Raw genomic sequence first — 23,113 nt, 5'->3', positions numbered from 1 at the left:
CAATTTTGTTTGAATACATTTTCATGTCTCTTGGGTATATACTAGGAGTGGAATTCCTAGGTCATATGGTAATTCTGTATTTAACTTTTTGAGGAACTGCCAGACTGTTTTCCACATCGTTGCACCATTTTACATTCGTACTAGCAATGTTATGAGGGTTCCAGTTTCTCCACATCCTCTACAACACTTTTCCTTTTTTTATTTTAGCTGGTTTTTTTTTTAGTGGGTGTGAGGAGGTATTTCATTTTGGTTTTGATTTGCATTTCCCTAATGACTAATGATCTTGAACATCTTTTCATGTGCTTATTGGCCATTTGTATATCTTCTTTGGAGAAATGTCTATTCAAGTCCTTTGCCCATTTTTGAATTGGGTTTGTTGTTGAGTTTTAAGGGTTCTTTATATATTCGGGAAACTAGATCCTTATCAGATATATGATTTACAAATATTTTCTCCCATTCTGTGGGTTGTTTTTTCACTCTCTTGATAGTGTCCTTTGCACAAAAAATTTTAATTTTGATGAAGTCCAATTTATCTTTTTTCTTTTGCTGATATGTGTGTTTAGTGTCATTTCTAAGAATCGATTGCCAAATCCAAGGTCATGATTTACCCTTATATTTTCTTCTGAGAGTTTTATATAGGCTTAGCTTTTAATATTTAGGTCTTTGACCCATTTCAAGTTAATTTTCATATATGATGTGAGGTAAGAGTTTTGTTTATTATCTTTTCTATTGCCGTGAGGACTAACCAGGAAGGGGAGGGAGATAGCTGGGAGTTCTGAAAGTACTTTTTTCTCATCTGTTTAACAAATATATATTGAGCACCTGTTCTGTCCTGGGCCCTGGGATGGTAGCACTGAACAAAAGTGTTCCCTGGTTTTGTGGGGGACAGGGGCAGGCACACAAACAGATGAGTCAAGAGTGGTGATGAGATGGGAAAGGAGGTAGAGACCGACTGAGGGGCATGTGTGTCACTTTGCTGTCTCAGCTGAGACCTGAAGAGAGTGTTATACAGAGATCTAGGGGAGGAGCCTTCCAGGCAGAGGAAGCAGAAAGTGCTGAGGCCCTGAGGTGGGAATGAGCTTGGCTGTCAGAGGAGCAGCTGGGACGTGGGATGTCAGTGTGGCCAGAGCTGAGAGAATGGGGTCAAGGGGTAGCGGAGACATGGGGGATGGCAGGAGACGAGGTCAGAGAGGCTGACAGGACCTGGAGGCTGGGGTGAAGCCTTGGTTTTACCTTGAGTAGCATGTTTCACAAAAGCACCGCTGATGTGATGCCCCTCTAGCTCAGCTCGGCTGTTTCCTGGAGGTTGGTGTAGGTGTCTATACCTGGAACAACCCCCTGCCCAAGGGGAAGATTTCTACTTACAGGGAGGAGGAGAGAAGTAGGATTTCTTTCTAGCTCTTAACAGCTGTGCAGGAAGTGCTACAAGAACTGTTCATTGGTAGGAACTGTTTCTTAGGCCCATGGGCTTCGTCAAGACCAGAAACTTACTTTACTCCTAGAAGTAGGTTTCCCTGCTAGCTCTGATCCTCCTGGGACGGCTCTGCCACTGTAGGAGTTTGTGCAGGGAGGAGCTTGATGAAAGAAGCCCAGGCAGGGCCTCCAGGCAACGGTGTCATCACATTACTGGGCACCCCGATGAAAATGACTAAAGATGCACACTTGGTTCTCCTACTTTCCACTCATGTTTCCTCCTGGGAATGGAGAAAGCTTTTCTGGCCCTTCCTGGAATTTTCCATGCAAAATCTCCCAGCCATTTCCAGCCACAGGCCTTGATGGAGCTGGCGGCCAGGCCCTTAAGGAGTCGGCCCTGGAAGGGTTAAGGCCTCCCATTTTGTGATGTGACACCCAATGGGCACATTGCAGATGGCATGGAAATGGCAGGCATAACCCTTTGCGGGCCAAGGAGGTGCAGCCCAGGAGCCAGGTGGGAGGGGATAGAGGGCTGGTCCTTTCCAATGGGAAGGAAACTCCATCAGCTCTGCCTCACAGTGATGTCCCACACCAGCCTGGTCACTGGTTCCCTGTGGACATTTAGTATTGCTCAGATTCCCCTCCACAGGCGGCACCTTTGTTTCTATGTCGTGTTCTCTGGCAGCATCTGTTTCTCTCTCTGGGGCTGCAGGGTTGGGCTTTGGGCATAGGCCCCAGCCATCAGAGGCTCAGATGCCTATGTGGGGCCACTTCCAAGTGAGCAGCATTGGGTGCTTACTGAGCACTTTTAAGAGAGCAAATACAAAATCCAAGTTATCATCTCCAGTGTGAGCCTGGGGGAGCTAGCGACAGTTTTTTTTTTTTTTTTTGCAGGGCAAGATTCGCTCTGAGCTAACATCTGTTGCCAATCTTTCTGTCTCTTTTTTTTCCCCCCTTCCCAAAGCCCCGTACATAGTTGTATGTTCTAGTTGTTAAGTACTTCTGGTTCTTTGTGAGCTGCCACAGCATGGCTACTGACAGACAAGTGGTGTGGTTCCGCACCCGGGAACCGAACCTGGGCCGCCAAAGCGGAGCACACTGAACTTTAACCGCTAGGCCATCAGGGCTGGCTCTATCAACAGTTTTAAAGACACTTACCTGCTACCAGGCTCTCCTCTTCTTAAAATGTGATCAGTTTAGGTGTATTTTTCCTACTGTGTGCCACAACTGGAGATGAAGATAGGCTTTCATCTCATGTCACCAGGGAGGGAGGCTCACGGGCCAAGGCAGGGGGCCACGGTGTAGACAGAGCTGAGTGGGATCCATGTGGCCAGTGTGGTTGGTGATGTTCCCTGTTTGAAGGAGATCAGCTGTGTCTAGGGGAAGATAAACATAATCCCTACACCATAATCCCTACACCATCTTCCCCGGATAGGGTCTGTGCTTTCTCCAATCTCCCCCCGCTCTACCCCATGACTCCAGAGGGGGAATAGAGGTCTAGGGACTTGGCTGTTCCTGTGACATGAGCCTCATCAAAGGCAGTGACTGTCAGTTTTCTGGAGATTACTTTCCTGGAACCTGCTTTGTTCCCACACACAGTGCTGGAGTGAGATGCTACCAGTGCAGTGTAGGTCTACGTGGGATTTGCCTTTAGTAATCTCAAGACTATTAAGGTTTTATTTTTAAAATGTTGATGGTTACTACTTGATTATGTTATCTCTAGGTTAATTTTGTTAAATATATCCCAAAAAAGCATTATTTTGGAGGCATCATTTACAAGTCCTCCACCTTAAAAAAAAATCAGAGTGTAAATGTCTGTTTATTTGTAAATGTGAAAACAGAGGTGCTGGTTCTTTTTACTCCTTTCAGTCTTAACAACCTGCATTTCTGGGTGGTTCTTGAACCAAGGACTGAAAATGACTGGAGAGGATGAATGTCTTGGTCTGACTTTACCTTCAACCCCCTCGGGGGTGATGGGCTTATTTTGATGGGTCATTAGCATTTCAGATGGAGAGCAGGGAAGGGATGGCATTATCTAGCAGTGTAGTGTTGGGGCACACCTGGGATGTTAGAAGTGCCGTGTTAGGAGGACGGTGAGATGCTCCTGAACTTAACCTTCCCCTTTTGACTCCTGCTTCCAAGCTAAGCGCAGCACTTATAGATGGTGTCTCTTGCTGGAAGGGTTAGGTAGAGAGCACCTGTGGGCGCTGGGGGTGGAGAGGTCGCCGGAGGACAGCGCCAGTGCTCAAATTGATTTGTTTGATGGAGTGGCTGGAGGCACTTCATTTAAGTTGCCTGCGTGCATGTGTCTTTTGGAGCGTACTCTATACCATTTCACAGCTCTTAGTGCTCCCCTCTTTTGTCCTTCAGGACCCAATTAAAGGTTACAGTCCTCCCCACTCCTCCCAGGCTGATGGCCTGTCAGGACCCCCATCCCACCCACCCCACAATCACTGGACTCCTGAGGGAGGCCTGGTCTTCACTGCAGGCCTCTCACACTAAGTGGCCTCTCTATAACGGGGATGCTTCTTCCTTCCAAGCGACCTCGTTCCAATTAAAAAAACAGACGTTAAAAGTTTTAATCTCCTTTTATTTGGCTTCATCTGCTTTTCTTGGAGATGGCTTTTCACGCACGTGTCTGTTTCTGCCACTTCACCTTTGCTGCTGCCATTTCTTCCTCCCTCTTCTGTCTCTACAAATCTAGATTCTACCCTTGGGGCTTAGCTCAAATGAAGCATTTCTGGATTCTTCCCCTGCTCTAGACCAACAGGGTGGACTCCTTTTCTGGTGTTGAATTGTAGTAAAATGATGATTTGCACATTGATCTCACAGCACTTGCTGGCTCTTTGCTCCCATGAAGGTGGGGACCCCAAGCTGCTCCTCCTCCACCCTCTGCAGAGGGGACGCTGCCCAGTCACTGGCCCCTCAGAGGTCACTGTCCAGTGCAGGATCAGTTTGTCAGGAGGCCATCAGCATCCGCATCCTTCTGGGCCAGGTGGGCTGTGAACTAGGAGAAGGAGTGTCCTAGGTGGTTAGTAACTGACCAGGCTCCTCGTGCTGCAGAAGGTTCCTTCTGGGTTCACGCGTCACCCAGATAAGCAACAGTAAACAGCGGTCAGATCTTTGCCTTCTCTGGAAGCTTAAATTACCATGTGCATGAAGTAGTAGAAACAAGCATGGTTGTAGTGCTAGTGATTTGAAACTGCTCTGCCGCTCCACCTGGGTGTGAAGTTGTTTGTTTCGGACTGGGTTTAGGGAATTGTGGGTTGAAGTGGCGGAGGCGTGTAGGAATCCACGTGAGGCCCTGCAGGGCTCTGGGCTCCTTCACGTGCCTTAGATGTTGGTGATTCTGGCTCCTATGTCCCATCTCATTTCCATACTTAATTGTTTTCCTTCTACTTGAGACAGGTGGATCAGGAGCCAATGATCACCCATGAGAACTGTTGTCCTTTTGTTCAGAATTGAACAGAGAAGAAAGATCTTTTCTGAGATAATCAAGCGAGAAGTGGGAGGAGGGGATGAAAACTCTGTGTGTACACATGTATGAGTGTGTATGGTGTGCATGTGTTTGGGCACACGTGTGTGTGTGAGTATGCATGAGTGTGAGTGCACACACACACACATTTGTGTGTGGTGCAAGGTTGCTTGGTATGTAACTAGCCTGGTATGCTACAGCTTCAAGGAGCGAGGAGGTCTGTTGACATCCCAGTTTCCTGCATCCATCCTCTGCCAATAGAGTGTCCATCGGGTGGGGCCAGATGCTCCCAAGTTGGGGTTGCCATGTGTTCCTTGTCCATTTTCCCCTTTTCTTGCTGCCCTTGGCCTCCCCAGAAGAGCCCAGGCGTGCTGGCTGATAGGGGCTGATGATGAGATTGCCCACCTCATGAGAAGCCTTTGAGAGAACAACTGAGCCCCTTCAACAGGACAGAATTTGTTGGTCACGTCTCTCATTTTTGTCAAGTGACTGTCCACCTAGTGAGCTGCGTTGGTCTCTTTTAACACCAGGCAGAAGGCTCAGAAAACCCACATTGAGTCCCCAGGTCCAGGGAGCCCCAGTGTGGGGTGGACAGGATGCCACCAGGTTGGGAGGTGAAGTGACTTGCCCACCAGTCAGGCCCAGTGTTCATGTAAATGTCAGCAGAATTGAAGGACCAAGGCCCTGACGGGGTGGAGGCTGAGCCCCAGGCAGAGAATGCACTAAGTGCAGACCTTTAGCCACCCAAGGGGATTGTTCTGGACTCTTGATCCATCCCATGGGACAGGGTGCAGGGCTATGATGCTGCTGCCTGCCTTCCCAGGACCCGAGACAGTTGTGGGTGGTGTGGTGTCGACCTGTGTCCTCCTGAATCCACCCCCCACCTCTCCCCGCCAGGTAAAGCGCCCGTCTCAGGCTTTTCCTGGCACAGATGACCCCTGTCTCCCCAGCCCTTGAGGGTGAAGACAAGTCCTGGTTTCCTGAAGAAGCTGGGCCCTGCGGCTTCCTTCCCACTGCAGGGCATCCCCCAGGGCCCCCCAGGTCTCCAGCCACTCAGCCCATTGTGCTTGATTCACACTTTCCATCCCAGCTCAAACATCTCTCTGTTGGTGCACACCCCCCTTGCCCGCACTGGGCCCGGTGCCCCGCATGTCCTTCTCAGCCTCAGACCCTGCACTTTTCCTCGGAGCTTTAGGCACATGCGCTGAGGGAACCGCTTGTTTCTGTAACTGGGTTGAAGTTTCATCTACTTCAGTAATAGAGTTTATAGCATGCTATTTCCTTCTACGAGGGACCTGTTTATCTTGAGAGTGTGTAGGGCTTTTAGGATGGTATAAAATTGACCCATGCAGTGAGACAGACTGACCCTGCAGTGAGCTGTCTGCACTTGGCCCTTCTCCAAACTAAATTTCTTCTGACTTTGTCAAAACGGTTAACCTTGAGTCGAATTTACACGTTCAAGTGTTTTTTTTTTTTTTTTAAACCAATTTTTCTCTGTAGTCAGTTCTGCTATGATGCTTGTTTTGGAAAAGGAGATTTCTTCCAACACTATTGATATATTAGGGCACAGTTGGAGCATAAGACACGGGTTGCATTTGGTTGTGTGTAATTTTGTCCAGGAGGAATGCTAGGTTACAGGTTGGGACGCTGTGGCCCTCAGGCTGGTGGCCTCATTTGGTAAATAAAGTTTTATTGGGACATAGCCATGACCATTCGAGGATGTACTATCACAACTGCAGAGCTAAGTAGTTGGGACAGAGACCGAATGGCTGACAGAGCTGAAAATATTTACTGTGTCCCTTTAAGAAAAAGTTTGCTGACTCCTGCACTAGGTGAATCCAGAAAACTGCTCTCAGCTAAACAGAGCACCTGCAGGTACACAAAATCAAAATGCACATACTTGGGCCACCTCCATCCCCTTCTGGGGTCAGACAACCTCCTTGCAGCACTTCACAGAAACTCAGAAACCGCAGCCAACCCACAGTCATAGCAAATGCCAGCCCTTCCCCCAGGTGAGGGGTCAGGCTTCAGGCAGCCTTTGTGTATTTCTTAGCTGTTTAATATGCTACCATTTTTTAAATCAGGTTCTTATCTTTTTTTATGTCATGGATGACGTTTTGGGGTGTTGTGTACCTAACCCTATTGTTCCCAAAAGCCCTGTGTTTTTATGGCTCGATTTTTGCATCACATGGCAGTTTTTAGGAATGTTGTTGTGCTCCAGCAGAACTTACTGTACTTTTAAAGCAAACAGCAAAAGATGCAGTCTCGGGGCCGGCCCGGTGGCATAGTGGTTATGTTCGTGCACTCCGCATCGGCGGCCCAGGGTTCACGGGTTTGGATCCTGAGCACGGACCTACGCACCACTCATCAAGCCATGCTGTGGCAGCATCCCATATAAAGTAGAGGAAGATGGACATGTATGTTAGCCCAGGGCCAGTCTTCATCAGCAAAAAAAAAAGGTGTGGTCTCACTCATGACACTCAATAAAGATGTAATCATTTCATGTCTTGTCTGGACCCTGTGGGGTGAGAGTGACAGGTCAAGCCCAACTTACTGCTTGTGAGGAGCTCCTCGTGTCCTTTGGAAACCTCATGTCTGACTCTGAGTGGTTGATGGGCTGTTTTTGATGGGCACTGCCTGCAGGAGCATGGGTTTCAGTTCCCAGAACTGTGTCCCATTCACTCCCTGTGTGACCTCCGCCGGCCTCAGTTTCCCCACCTGTAAAACAGGGGCTGTTGATAGCACTCACCTTGCAGGTGGTTGTCAGGATCATCCCAGTGATCCATGAGGGTAACTTATCAATCAGTGTTAGGTGTTTTGCCCTTAAAAGTAGGAAGACTTCACATTTCTGTTAGTGACAAAGGAGCAATAAACTTGGGTCAAGATCTGAGGACCCCAATGTCGAAAGGGGGACTGAGGCATCTGGTCCACCCCACCTCCTCTCGGAGAGAGCTCTTCTCTGTAAAACCTACGTTCATCCAGTCGTCAGATGTTTGCCATGCACCTGCTGTGTGGCTGTCACTCTTCTAGGGCTAGGGACACACCAAGAACATTGACATGGAGACGCTGCTGTCATGTAGCCTGTTACCTGACATCTGACTGTGGGGGGCTTATACCTTCTGGCTTTGGGGTCTTGTCTGGCCTGGCCCCAGGGAGAGCAAATTGTAGTTTTCTCAAGTGTGGCTGCCATGGAGGCATTTGAGGACAGCTGTTCTATCCTCCTCCTCCACTTGCATGGGCATCATTTTAGCCCCACCATGTGCTTGTCACTCTAGATGACAACCATTTAAACATGATTAGCAAAAGGCCTATAGACCATACAATGGAATGTTCCACAGTGGGCAGCCTGTGAGAGTGCCAGGTAGAAAGAGGAGTAGTGGACCTGGGTTCCAGGCCTAGACCCTTCGACCACCTCGTGGGGTGACATGCCCATCTTCAACACACAGAGGCTCTGGGTGAATGGCAGCTGTCACCCCCGGTGTGTGTGGGTGTGACTCCCTGCCCTGACTGCTTGCTGTAGAGACAGTCTCTCTCCCGAGTCTTCTCAGTCCAGGTCTTTGGAGGCCCAGGGAGCTTCTAGCCAGGCGGCTGGGCTGGGGGCTTCCTGATGGTGTACAAGAGAGAAAACCCCTGTATTTCTAGAGCGTCTTAAATTTTCAGACCACTAAGGGTTAAGAACCCAGCTTCACTCAGTGAGTAGTAAGACTTGGTTCTCCTTTTGAGAAAACCTTTAGCACAGGACTCACTGTGGCCTCTCTTCCTCTGCCTGAGACCCTCCCTGCTTAGTGGCTTGGCTCATGCTGTTCCCCTGCCTGGACCATCTCCCCGGATTCCTGTTCCCGCCTCAGCCTTAGTCTGTGAGGCTCTGTCTCAGCACACTTGCCTTCCAGAAAGTCAGAATGCAGGAGTTTTTAATGATAGCACTTGTTTGCTTCGTTTTGCCCTATAGGGCAACCCCAGGAATCACACACTTCATGAGACTCATTTACAGAAACCTCTGTTTAACTCAGTAGTGCATATGAACCCGTACTGTTTGCTCCACATTGAAAATGAAGATGAGTGGGAAAAAGAAGTTTCTGCCGTGAAAGAGTTTAGCATCGAGCCAGGAGGAGAGATGAAGCTGCCGAGTAGTATGGGGGTTGTTGCTGTAGGCAGTCCTGGTGAGGGACCATGTAGGATGTGGGCCCTCTCAAAGTGAGTCCACACTGGTGCTGTGGCCTGGCAGCCACTCGGTGGCCTGGGTAGAAGGTGGGCTGGGGGGATGAATCAAGCGGTTTGGGTTTACTCTTTAGAGCTTGAGAGTTGCTGTAGTAAGTGACACAGAAGGGGACTTTTAAGCTGTGTGGACGTTTGCCAGTAACGAATGGGAAAGGGGCAGTGGCGTCGCCTCTCAGTCCACTGAAGGTTATGTATTTGTCTTGTGTTCTTGGTTCTGCCTATTGGAGAAGCCGGTTTGTGTCCTCCCTACATAACCAGTGCCCTCCGCCTGGGAAGCACCTCCCCTTTGCAGGTCGTTCTCCACTTGCCCCAGCTAACACTTGTCCTTTCAGTTCTCAGCCTCTCTAGGTGGGAGTGTTATTTTATCTAGCTTTCTTTTTTGTCTTTGTTTTCTCTGAATACAAGACTGACACATAGTCACTATTAAGAGAAATAATTTAATACAGAGATGTTTAATACAGAAAGTGAAAGTTTCTTAATAATCCACTCTTCAGAGGTGAGTGCTATGGATTTTAGCCCAATTTCTTTCAGTTTTGATTTTAGTAAACTTTCTTTTGGTATTTTTTCTGCAGATTATAAGCATTTTAAAGCCATGTGAATGGTATTCTACTATTCTGCAACTTGGTTTTCTCATTCAAGTTCTTTCTGTTACTCCATGTCTCTTCATAGCATGTCTGTGAGCTATGGATGGGGAAACTGAGGCTCAGAGAGTGACAGGTTCCCCCAGCCAGTTGTTTCCTGAGATCTGGCCTCTGTTCTCTGCTCTGTCTGGTGGTATAGGCTGGCTATTTTTGGTGTAAGTTTCTTCCAGAACATAGCTGCTGCCTCCCTGCCAGTCACTCAGAGATATGCGTCAGGAAGTGGCTCAGGCCATGAGCAGAGTAGGGTCTCTGTTCTGGAAGGGAAGATGTGTGCCTGTCAGCCCGGAGCTGCCAGCACCAAAGTGCAGCTTAGCTGTTCTCTCTCCAGACACCTGGATTTGACTCTCAAGAACATGGGGAGCCTCTGGAGGGTATGCATATCTGGACTCGGCCTCGGGAACTTCCTCAGGCTGCTGTGTCTAGGAGGGTGGATGGGGTTCCTGGGTCTAGGCAGGAGATGAGGCCAGGCAGAGAGGTGGCACAGCCCCAGCCTCCGGATCACCAGGGTGCAGAGACCCACTTGCACTGTGCATTTGCTTGGGGGTGGGGGTTGCTGTGGCCATGGGCGCCTGGCTGCAGGCCCAGGGAGCTGCTTGGCCAGTGGCTAGTGAGGCCAGGGTCTGGACCCTGTTGTCACCCAGCTTGGCATCTGTTGCTTCACAGGCCCTTCTTCCTTCCTGACAGGAAAGGGTGCTCCGCACCACCCTGAGGACAGTGGCTGCCCCATGTGCAGGCCTCCACCTGTCAGCATACTCTTCTCAGCCTCTCTGTGTGGGTCTAGTAGACGGCTCACACTCAGCATGTCCAAACTACCCCACTCCCAGCCTTCTTCCCCCAGATCTGCTCCTTAACTCAGAAAATCAATTCCGTCTTTCCAGTTGCTCAGGCCAAAACAAACAAAACAAAGCAACCCTCTCTCGCCTCACGTCCAGCTGTTGGCATGTTGTTTTCTGTATCCTCTAAAGTACACCCAGCATATGTTCCTATCTCTGCACTGCTCTGTCTCCTTCCCTTTCTGAGCCACAAGATACAGAAGCCCCCTGACTGCTCCTCCTGCCACCCCCGCCCCAGTCTGCCCCCAAGTGAATCAGGTGATCATTCAGAACACATTGCATCCCCCACCCCTCCACCACTCCATGTTCCCCCTGAGGTCAGGCCACCCTCAGCATCCTCCTTCCCCCACCTCGTCTTGCTCGCTCCGTTCTCTGGGCTCTGGAAAAAGCGCCCCAAAGTCCACTTTCAGAGCATTGGCTCTGTCACTTCTCCCAAGCACATATTGTGAAGCTTCACTTTCCTCAAGCCTGAAACAGGAGTATAACTAGTAGTGTTCCTGCTCATCTGTTAATCACAGAGTAGTGTAAGTATCATTTCCTAGTACCAGTAGTATTAATGATGATGCCTCAGGGTTCTGGTTCTGACTTGTGTCTGTTTACTCTCCCCCCCCCCCTTTGTTTTAATTATGGAGAGATGTTTACTGGCCTCATCGGCCTGGCCTGTGTGGGGTGCTTTCTGTTGGTCTCCCGAGTCTTTTTTAGAAATTCTGTTTCCTGCTACAGCATAATTCATCCTTTTGGAGTTGTTTTAGAACAGGTTTTCCTCCTGAGGTTCTCAGACAAGTGGACGGTGGCATTTTACTAAAATAAAGGAGCTTTTGGTAGAGGCTATTGAAATTTGCATCTGACCCAAAGGCTTCCATCAGCATTCTGCCCAGGACTCAGTGGCCCCATTGTCCTGGGGTTGGTCTGTGCTGTGCCTGTGTAGCCTCTAGTGTGGCTGGAACCTGCCCTTCTTGGAGCTGAGGAAACCTGGGCTGTGTCTTGGTTGTGTTTGAAGAGAGTGAGGAGGGGCTGAGGCTGCCTGGGTTCTAGCCCTGCTCCTCTGTAGCCAGCAGGCTGTGCCTCAGGCGGCCTTGCGGCCCTGGTGGCCTCATCCTTCCAGTGGGCATGCTGCTGTCAGATCTGTCCTGCAGGCAGCAGCCACCGTGGGATCCCGCCTTTGTAAGAGGGAGCTGCTCTCTGGGCCAGCAGTTCCTCGGCGGGCGTGTGCTGGAACTTCTGCTGTCGTCACTGCTTTCCCTTCGTTCTCCTTGCCTCACCCACCACGAATTTTGAAGCAGTTCCTAATTTGCTGGTCGAGGTCATCTAGCCTCTTCACCTGTTCTTTAGAAAGTATTCTAATGCCCCTCCTCATTGCTTTTTGCAGAAATACTTTTCACTGCTTTTTGCAGAAATCGTGGGTCATGCTTCATTCCTCAAGGCTGGTTTCTTCTCCACAAAGTTGTCGCTGTTCCTGGGCCTGTGCCTGCAGGGCGGTAGCCACCAGCCCTAATGGGCTGGGGGCACAGGTCCTTCCTGTGGAGAGAAGGGAGGAGCTGCTCCTTTCCAGCACCTGCCCTCCCCAGGAGCAGATGCCCCTTGGTGCTGGGGATTGGTTAGTAGCAGGCTCCACATGGGCGCTAAGGCAACCTCCTCTCTGGAGGAGGCTCCATCCAAGCCGGGGAAGTCAGAGCCCAAGGTGCTATCCCCCATGGCTGGCCCCGCCCCCCTACTGCTGTGCTTGTCCTTCCTGTGGTGGGAGAAGGGTGCGGCAGGTACCCCCAGAGTGGCCTACCATAGGTGCAGGGCGTGTGTTTGTGTGCAGCCAGGCTGGCCATTGGTTCTGGGCCCAGGGTTGGCAGAGTTCCAGCCCCTCAGCTTCAGAGTGAGCTGCCTTGACACTGCACACACAGCACAAGCAGGCGGGCTGTCTCCTGGGCCCTCTTTGGGGACCCTGACCAGCTCCCAGAACTGGGGCTCCATGAGGGCCCTGTGGCCTGGGGTGGTCGCTGGGACTGGAGGGAGCGGCCCTGTGGGTGTGAGGCTCTGCTTTGGCCCCTCATGACTGCTTGTCCTACACCAGTGACGATCAAGTGAGGTCACTCGGGCACCACCTCATGGGTCTGGTGACCTGGCACACAGCAACCTCGTAGTCTTTGCTCCTCTTATCCATGTGGGCAGTTGGGAGGAAGGACTTCATGCAAGGTCTGGCGTTCGGATGGGCTTCATGGATTGGAGCCTGGGATTTACAAGGCTGGAGGCTGCGCTGGGGGGTGGGGCCGCCGGGCAGCATCAGAGGCGGAGTGGGGAAGCATGGGGGAGTCTGTGCAGGATTAGGGGCACAGTGTTGTTTGATGGGGGTATATTCTCCCTGTCTACCTCGGACCCCTGTTTCTCCCAGTGGTCACCAGGCCAGACTGGGAGCTTCTCCCTTAAAGACAGAATTTCCTCCAACTCTAGTTCGGGCTCTCCTTGCCTGAGGTCCTGGTCTCCCTTCGTCTTCCACCCTGACAGGCGCCTCCCCAGTTCTGGGAGTACACATCCCTGCCATCCAAGGTGGCTGCCAAAATCGCTCCTCTCATCCAATTCCCTAACCGTTCAAGGAGCTCCTGTTTCAGGCAAAGCCCAAGGAAAGATGACCCACCCCTCCGACAAGGAGGGAGAAGGGAGGGTGACTAACACTCAGGGCATTGGCTTGTCTGCAGTCTCACAGGGAGATAGAATGGACAGGCTCACTGAGCAAGCTGACATGGTTTGTGGTCAAGGCATGTTTGAGAAGGACAGAAGCTGTAGAACTTTACGCTAAGAGGGACATGGGAGCATCCTTTGCTTCCCTCTGGGGCAGTAAGGAGACGACCTCCACGTAGGGAAGTGGAGGAGGGGATGGGGAGATCTGGGCGAGAACAGAGGGTTGGAAGGTTGTTTAGGGGGTGACTGGGGCTGAGCAGTTGGGAGGGGATGGGCAGCAGGTGCAGGCCGGGACACCAGGAGGGGTTGGAGGCAGATGGAGACCTAGTCGATAGCTCATGCCTTCGCGCTTTAGAATTCTCAGGCCCCACCCTCCATCAAGAGAGGGTGGGGAGCACCCCATGGGTGACATGGCCATGAGAAGACCTGCTCAGTTCAACCCTTTGGGGCTGATTGTAGGAACAGATGTCTGAGTGCCCTGGCTGGGCCACACTGGGCTAATACATGTGCAGAAGGGCTGCTCTGCCTCCCACACCAGGAACACAAAGCAGCTGTCACTCTCCTTCCTTTCAGTCTAAGTCCACGGAAGGGCTCAGTGGGGCAGGGCCCTGCACTGTTAGTCATTTGGGAAATCAGCTCCTTTAAGGAGGTTGCGAGTGAGTTAGTTCAGGAGCACGTCCCATATATGATGAGGTGGCCCCTTGGTTGCCCTGTGCTGCCCCTAGCCTCCCAGAAAGTGGGCTCCAGTACTGGGTCTGCCCAGGATAGGCCTCCTAGGGTGTTTGCTAGTGAGGAAACTGAGGCTCCGGGTGCCCTACCTGCATGGGCACAGAGCTGGGAGGCCTTCAGTGTAGGCACGCCACAGGTGTGAATTGGGATTCTCTGAGGGGCTCATGGTGTGCTTCTGCCTGGGCCCTGTGTTGGTGGACGTGGGCACCGACTGTCTTGTAGAGAACTGACACTTTGGGAATTCTACTAGAGCCTGGCAGCTAAGTGCTTTTTCATCCCCTGGTGTACTCTTGCATGGCTTTTTAGACGCTGACGCTTGCAGTCTCATTTCCCATGTCCTGCCCCTTTGGAACATCCAGGCTGGGTTCTGAGCGGCCCCTTTAAGAGCAAGCTCCAGTGTCCCAGACTGTTGTGGAATGTCAGCAGCCTCCCTGCAGACAGACATCACTGCGCTGGCTGTCGTCTGTCCTGTCTCTGTGAGGGTTAACAGCACTTCAGCTTGTTGTCTGGAACCGGTTCAGACTGGTTTTCTGGAAAGTGCTTTGTCTCTCAGACTGAATCCTGGGAAGGGTCATGTGGAGCCTAGTGATGTCATGGGATCAAAAACTGACTCAGCTGTTTTTTCTTCTTTTCTTTCTTTAAATCAAGATATGTGTGTGCTGCAGGTACAGGGTGCTGGCACAGTGACAGGCCAGGCCTCACCCCACTCAGAGTTTACCTTGCCATCAGTCAAAGGGTTAAATGTGATCCCCCACTTCTCACCCCCCTGAGGTGAGCAGGGAGTGAGGAGGCCACCCCATAATGAAAGGGAGAAGAATGGTCAGCCCAAGTCAGTGCAGTGCAGGGCTGGACCCGGGCAGTTACTCTGCTCCTGAGACAGCATGAGTCCTGCCTTCCCAGATTCTGGACACCTCCAATCCAGTGCAGGTGCTCAGAATTCCATAGGCAGGGAGTTCAGATCTAGAACAGTTTTTCTCTATTTGCTCTTGAGTCTGGAGTGCAGAGAATTCCTTCTTTCTAATAAGCAGCGACCTTCCATTATTCCTGTCCAGGTCCCTCCAGGTCTCTGGCCCCAGATGGGGCGGCATGTAGCTTGGTTCCCCAGATGCTCTGCTGCTCCTGCCTCAGCCTTTCCTGGTGAAGAAATGTCCCGGGCACACTTTGTGGGCCCTCTGTTTGTTGTACCTACTTCTGCTGTCATCGTGTGGCGAGGAAAACCAAGCTGACACTTTGAAAAGTTTCTAGGAAGGTAGCAAATTTGTTGTGCCAAGTTTAAATGTTTTGCTTTCTCCTTCCCCCGAAGTTCAGAATGACTGAAGAAGCATGCCGAACACGGAGTCAGAAACGAGCACTTGAACGGGACCCGGCAGAGGATGATGTGGAGAGCAAGAAAATAAAAATGGAGAGAGGATTGTTGGCTTCAGATTTAAATGCTGATGGAGACTTAAGAGTGATGCCTGAGCCGGGAGCAGGCCCAGCCCAAGGGTTGCTGAGGGGAGCAGAGGCGACGGCCATGGGCAGAGGCGAAGGGCAGGCAGGCGATGGGCCCGTGGATATGCGCACCTCACACAGGTGAGCGGGAGAGCCTGGGAACTGGGGACAGGCCTGAGTGTAAGGAGGTGGGGGCAAGGCCCCCGCACTGCCCCCGCCTGCAGGAAGCAGCTTTTGGTCGTTTGTCATGGAGATGGCTGTGGGCTCCAGCCCTGGCGTTGGTGTGCTGTCCTGGCCAAGGGACCTCCCCCCTGGGGCCTGGACATCAGTGACAGTGTGTGGATCTCACAGGAGGGGGCGCGATATCCTCTTATTGCCTCCCCTGCTGGCAGCATGTCTTCACTAAACACGTACCTGCTGTCCGTCCAGCTGGGTGCTTTTGGTTTGTAGGAAAATTTGCTTTTTTCGTTTCGTCCTGCCTCCCTGCTTTTCAGATCTGGGGCTCGGGAGGCCAGAGATGCTATGCCCTGCCTGGGTCACTTGGCTAGGGGCAGACTCAGGAGCCCAGCCCAGGGTACCTCTCACATGCGCCACTGCTCCTCATAGGTGGCACATTGCAAAGGAAGGGGCCACTCTGCTTGGGTCTTCTGTGGTGTGCTCTGTTGGTTTCTCCTTGGTCGATACTGATTGATTTAAGAGTAACTTTCCTGATCTGCTTTTGTGAGGTTCTTAAGGAAAAAGCTTGAAAGTAGTAAGACTCAATGTACCACTCCCTTTCTTCACTCAGAAACCTTTTTCCCTGTAAAGAGAAACTCAGGCCTAGCTTCTGCTCTTACTGTCAGCCCTCTCCTCAGAGCTCTGACAAGAGCCATTCTCTCCAGAATGTTCACACCCAGATGTTCCATGGGCATGTAGGTGTGGCCACGGCCTCCTGGCCAGCCCTACAGCCCTTTTGTTTGGTCCATCCCTCGTCTCCCTCACTGCCTCCCCTGCAGACTCCCCTCCACATCTGTTTGCAGGGGTGGAGGTGGAGGGCGGTAGGTGCAGAGCTGAGGAAGCTGGGGGCTCCTCACAGGTTCTTGTGAGTGTTGACTGGCCTGCCCCAACCTGCAGTCTTTGTGTTAAATCCATTATGGAGCCCAGACTGTTAGCATCCTAAGGCCTTCCGAGATTATCTGGCCTGGCGTTTCTCAGCTTGAAAGATTCTTACCTTCTTGAGATAAATGGGAAAATCCAACCCCGTCCTATTGGGGAAGCGTCTTAGTCTGGGGGAGTGTGCTTTGTGTTTCTGCTACCCAGAAAGGCCTTTTCTGTCTGGCTTTACTTTCTGCACTCCCTGTTGTAAAACCAGAGGACTCTTTAAAGTTTCAGAAATAAAATTGTTAAGTCCAGGTCTCCTTTCCCTCCCTCTGACCGGTCCTCAGCAGTTTTCAAGTGATGTCCAGATGGGTGAGGAAAAGGAGGAATCCATGTTTGTAGACATCTGCTGGGTCCCTCTTGTGTTCCTCGGCTCCTGGTATACATATTCTCCTGTAATCACCATGCTCCCCTGTAGGGCAGGCCAGTGAATTGCAAGGGAGAGGTTAAGTGTTGAAGGACCTCAGAGCTGGCACTGAAACCCAGGTCTTTCTGTTGCCAAAAACTGAGCCTGCATTTGGCCTCTGGTCTTCTTGGTCCCAGGCTTTTCCCAAGTGCCCGTTGGCTTCCAACCCAAGGTCACTTAGATGATGTGACGTTGTTTTCTGAAGTTGATGGGGATGATATCCTTATGACTCATAAAGGACACAGAGAGCAGGGGACAGAGATTAACCCAGGCACATGGGGCAGGGGTCCTTCTACAGGACTAGAGACACCCCAGGGCATTTGTGAAGCAGTGTGAGAGTGTGGAAAGAACCCAGCTTTGGAGGCCAGCAGGCAGAGTGGGAGTCAAATCACACTCCCTGACTGATCTTGAGCAAATGACTTTAGTCTGTGCTTCTTAATTTGTAAAATGGGCAATAATCTCTGCCTTGCCAGTTAGTGGGTGACAGATCAGAATTGGTCCTGGTGGGCCGGCCTTGTGGCTTGGTGGTTAAGTGCGCGCACTGCGATGCTGGTGGCCCGGGTTCGGATCCCGGGTGCGCATCGAGGCACCGCTTCTCCGTTCATCCTGAGGCCGAGTCCCACATACAGCAACTAGAGGGATGTGCAGCTACGACATACAACTATCCACTGGGGCTTTGGGGGGAAAATAAAATAAATAAAATCTTTAAAAAAAAAAAAAAAGAATTGGTCCTGGTGCTTGGCGTGTGATGAGGGGAGGAAGTGTTGGTGCATCTACTCTTCCGTCTCTAGCTTCACTCAAAACGAGATGTCGCATATAGAGCTAGTGTCTCTCTAGGTAGATGGAATGTTTTGTCTAGTTCATTGGAGAAGTCCAGTTGTGAGTTTTGACAGAATTATAGGATCAAGTCCAGCCCAGAGCCATTCTTTTTTTTTGTTTTTTTTTGTGAGGAAGATCGGCCCTGAGCTAAACATCTGCCAATCCTCCTCTTTTTTTCTGAGGAAGACTGACCCTGGGCTAACATCCATGCCCATCTTCCTCTACTTTATATGGGACACCACCACAGCATGGCTCGACAAGCAGTGCGTCGCCGCGCACCCGGGATCTGAACCGGCGAACCCCTGGCCGCCGCAGCAGAGCGCGCACACTTAACTGCTTGCGCCACCGGGCTGGCCCCCAGAGCCATTCTAAACCTGTAATCCATTCCAGAGTGAGTGGCCCTGGTTTCTGTGTTAGAAACAGGCAGTCTTTGGAGCCTTGTTGTTTGGCTTGGGACATCTCTTGGGAAACTCCCTATAGCTTGGCATGGTTGCTCCATTGGTTTCCCAGGTTGGTGTGAAATCCCCCATAGGGCGGATCAAAAGGCACAGCTGTTTCTAGTCACAGTTTAGGTTGGCTGAAGCAAAGAGGCTTCAGGCTCACTGAGTCTTATGAGACCAACATGCCAATTTTAAATTGTGCCAAAACAATTTTATGTTTCTTTTTTACCTTTTTAATTGAGGTATAACATATATAATGAAAAGTATACACATGTGCCACTTGATACGTTTTACAAACTGAACACATCCTTGTAGCTCAAATCAAGAAATGACGTTAGTAGCACTCCCAAGACCCCCTTGTGCCCACTTGTTGTCACTACCCTCCAAGGTTACCACTTTCTTGACTTCTAACGGCATTGTTTCTAACAGCATTGATTAGTTTTTCTTGTTTTTTTGTACTTTAAATAAATGGAATTATTTAGTCTGTACCTTTTGCTTGCTTTCATTCAACATAATGTTTGTGGGCTTTACAAATGTTGAGTTTAGCAGTAATTAATTAATTTTCACTGCTGTATAGTATTCTGGTTCTAGAATTTCTATTTGGCTCTTTTTAAAAACTGCCTCATTTTCTTTCATGCTGTCTCATTCTTATCTTATGACCTAGTTTGAGCGTGTTGAAGATTAGAGGGAGTTTCTGGTGGCTTCTAGGAGAGAGAATTTCCTTTTTCTTTAAGGAAGTGGCTGGTGAGTTGAAATCACCAAGATCTAATTTTATTTTACTACATTGGGGTGATTTGGAGCCTTTCAGCCTGAAGAACTGCCAGGTCTGCCAACAACAGATTCTCTCAGTCTTTTGTTTATCTGAAAATGTCTTTTTCATTTCAGAGGCAGATAAAGTGTAGGGATTGGTTCTCTCCCTCTCTACAATCCCCCTTCTTATTTCTCTTTGGCAGTTTCTCTGACTTAGTCTCCCAATGTGTATTGTGTTTTATTTTCAAAATAAAGCAATACTGGAGGGCAGCTTCCAGCAGTGGTTGAGTGAGGAGAGATTGTCAAATCCTTTCCCCTAAAAAACAACTATAAAGCAGGTAGAAGTGACCAAAAAAAAATCAACCATTTCAGCACTCTGGAAATTGACCAGAGGCATATAACAATCTGAGAAGTATTTGTGCTAGAGAAACTGTTGAGGGACCGGCCTGGTGGTGCAAGCAGTTAAGTGTGTGCGCTCTGCTGCGGCGGCCCAGGGTTCGCTGGTTCGGATCCCGGGCACGCACCGACGCGCCGCTTGGAAGCCATGCTGTAGCAGCGTCCCATACAAAGTGGAGGAAGATGGGCACGGATGTTAGCCCAGGGCCAGTCTTCCTCAGCAAAAAAAGAGGAGGATTGGCAGATGTTAGCACAGGGCTGATCTTCCTCACACACAAAAAAATAAAAATAAAAAAAATAAGAAACTGTTGACCTTTAGGTGAGAACAGTGAGAATCAGTGGCATCTGGCCTGGGGCTCCTCAGTTCTGTTGGTAGGGAGGTGCTGCCTGGTTGATGCAAGCTGTGAGGACCAACAGCTTCTCCACAGGGTTGAGAAGGGCTCACTCAATTTAGAGTAGCAGCCCTGCCTGTTGCCTTCTTGGTTGAAGTAACAGTCTTGAAGATGGGCAGGTGGGGAGGGACAATGGTTCTATTAGCCCAAGATTGCAGTCATGTTTGGGGTAAGACAGAAAAAGTATTTGAAGAAAAAAATGGCCAAAGACGTTTTTTGAGGAGAAGCTCAACAGAACTCAAGTAGCGTGAATACGAAGAGATCTGTACCTAGATACATGATAGTCAAACTATTGCAAGCCAAAAAAAAGGAAATCTTGAAAGTAGCAAGAGAAAAATAAACATCACATACAGAGGAGCATTAATATGATTAACAGCTGACTTCTCACCTGAGACAATGGGAACCAAAAGGGAGTCAAAGAAGAAAACTGTAAATCTAGAATTCTATACATCTAGCAAAAGTTTTTCAGAAGTGAAGACGAAAAAGACATTTTCAGATAAACGAAAGACTGAGAGAATCTGGTGCTGGCAGACCTGCCAGTTCTTCAGGCTGAAAAGGAAATGATCTATTAGTAACTTAGATTCACAGAAAGAAATAAAGAGTGCTGGAAATGGTAAATATGTGGGTTAATATAAAAGACTATTTTTTTCTCTTTTCTTGCTTAAAAGACATAACATTGTATAAAGTGTTAACTATAACACTGGAAACAATTGACAAAAACAACCATTTCTGCTCTCTGGAAATTGACCAAAGGCATACAACAATCTGTTGTGTTTATAACATATGTAGGTATAATACATGGGACAATAATAGTACAAAACAGGAGGAATGAAATGGAGCTCTGTTGGAATAAAGTTTCTACATTTCATCAGGATCAAGTTAGTATTAATCTGAAGTAGATTGTGATATGTTAATAAGATGCTTATTGTAATCCCTAGAGCAACTGTTAAGAAAATAACTTTAAAATATAGTAAAAAAAAAAAAGAATCAACAGATCAATAGGAGAATTTAGTGGTACACTAAAAAAATATTTAACACAAAAGAAAGCAGTCAGTGAGGAACAGAGGAACAAAAAGGAGGAAGACAGTTAGAAAACATATAGCAAAATGACAAATGTAAATCCAACTGTATCAGTAATTGCATTAAATGTGAATGGTCTAAAGACTCCAATCAAAAGGCAGAGATTGTCAAACTAGATAAAAAAGCAAGATCTAGCTTAATTATATGTTGTCTAAGAGACACCCTTTAGACCCTTAGGTAAAAGGATGAGAAATGATATACCATAAGTAACCATAAGAAAGCTAGAATGACTGTATTAATATCAGATAAAATAGACTTTAAGACAAAATATATTACTAGAGCCAAAGAAGGATATTTTATAATGATCCATCAGGAAGATATAACACTCATTAATATATATACACCTAACAACAGAACCCCAAAATACCTGAGGCATAAATTGGTAGGATTGATAATAGAAATAGACAATTCATCAATTATAGTTAGAGATTTCAATACTCTGATCTCAATAATTGGTAGAGCAACTAAACAGTTGGCAAGATTCTAGAAGACTTCAAGAGCACTGTGGACCCATTTGGCCTAATGGGCATCTATACAACATTCTACCTGGTGACTGCAGAATACATCTTCACACATACACATGGAATATTCTCTAGGGTAGACCATGTGCTAGGCCATAAAACAAGTCTCAAGGATGGCTGTAATAAAAATGACAGACAATAGCAAGTGGCAAGGATGTGGAGAAACTGGAACCCTCATACACTGCTGGTGGGAATGTAAAATGGCATCAACAGTTTGGCAATTTCTTACAAAGTTAGACATGAACTTACCATATGACTCAGCAATCTATCCAAGGAATGTACCCAAGAAGAATGAAAACGTGTCCACATAAAGGCAGTACGTGGGTGTCCATACCAGCGTGATTCATAATAGCCAAAAAGTGGAAACAATCCACATATGCACAGGTAAACAAGACATGCTGTGTCTACACAGTGGACTACTATTCAGTAATGAAAAGAACAAACTGTTGACATGTGCCACAACATGGGTAAACCTCAGGCTTATCATGCCAAGGAGGAGACACCTGACCCAGAGACCATGTATTGTATAATTTTATCTAGAAAGAGTGTCCAAAAAAGCAAACGTAGTCTAGAGACAGAGGGAAATCAGTGGTTGTCTGGGGCGGGGGCGGGGGCAGTGGGTGGTAGCAGTGATTAACAGCTCATGGGCACAAGGGAACTTTTTTGGGTGATGGAAGTGTTCTAAAATTGGATTGTAATGATGGTTTCACGACTCTAAGTTTATTAAAAATCATTCAATTGTACTCTTAAAATGGATGAATTTTGTGGTATGTAGATTATACCTCAATATGGATGTTAAAAAAATAAATGAGATTAAAATAGTTTGGTTTCTGTTCTGGCATCCATAAATGTGCTCATGGTAAAACAAAAATCCACACAGGTGGAAGTTGTGAGCCTTTTTGTCTTGTGAGACCAACCCAAATGTTGTGGGCACATGCTGCCCCTCTCCCGCCCCAAGTCAGGACTGTTGGATGAGGCTGGAGCTGAGACAGTCAGAGGAATCTGCTTTGGGTTCTGTTTTTTCTGTGATAAGTAGATTCTACTCCTGCACTTTCCTATAGAGGAAAGTCTCTGTCACAGATTGTTGATTTTCAGAAATAGTCTAGGCCACACACAGGTGAAAACAGCATATTTTTAAATTTTTTCCTCTTGGGTGAAGGAGCATTCAAATCAGTAAAATATGACCTCTTCTCCAGAGGTTTCTGGCATTGGAAAGTTCAAGACTGGGTCCCTCATCACCCTGGCCCTATGTAGGGGTTCTGTGAACGGCCACTCCCATGCTTCACTGAAAACGTGTTTGTGTATGCCTTTTTCTGAGGCACCAACTCTTCCTGGATTGTCAACAGGCCAGGACCAGGCCAGCTCTGTGGCAGGCACCATGCTGGTCCTGGGGGGCAGAAATGATTAGACAGGCTCTGATCATTCAGCTACTTTCCGGAGTACCATATTATGAAAGAACGTGCAGGAGTCTTGGGGAGACTTGGGGGTGGAAGTCACTGAATGCCTAAGCAGACCATTTCTACTTCCTCATTTTACCTGGAGGAAACACAGCCGGCATGCCCAAGGGTCCCGTTGGTGGGTCAGGGGCAGACTAGGAGCCCCGTTTCTGCTTTTTAACAGCCTTCCACATGGGCCTTGGTGGATGTGGGGCGAGTGTCCTTGTGACTGCCTGTAGCTGGCTTCTGTTGGGGTGTGTGGCCTTGGGGCAGTCATGTGTCTCCCTCTTCTCTCCCCTCCCCCGTTTGCATCGTGTGTCTTGTTT

General features: G+C 48.9%; 1 protein-coding gene across 7 annotated transcripts in view; it reads left to right on the top strand.

The window, feature by feature from the left end:
- Window positions 1-23,113, top strand: part of GATAD2A (GATA zinc finger domain containing 2A) — a 97,520-nt gene that overhangs the window by 44,251 nt on the left and 30,156 nt on the right. For 4 of the 7 annotated variants that reach the window (XM_087443425.1, XM_087443422.1, XM_087443423.1 and 1 more), the window contains one exon: window positions 15,288-15,551. The exons of 2 other annotated variants lie outside the window; for them this stretch is intronic. In XM_087443425.1, the coding sequence (XP_087299551.1) occupies window positions 15,288-15,551 (264 nt within the window). Of the gene's footprint in view, window positions 1-15,282; window positions 15,552-23,113 lie in introns of all 7 variants that reach the window. One more of the 7 variants, XM_087443426.1, reaches the window with a different exon arrangement.

Source organism: Ceratotherium simum, chromosome 18, assembly GCF_057802395.1.
Source record: "Ceratotherium simum simum isolate JZ-2026a chromosome 18, ASM5780239v1, whole genome shotgun sequence".
In the NCBI taxonomy this organism is placed as follows: Eukaryota; Metazoa; Chordata; class Mammalia; order Perissodactyla; family Rhinocerotidae; genus Ceratotherium; species Ceratotherium simum.
This window is presented reverse-complemented; position numbering and strand designations above follow the sequence as displayed.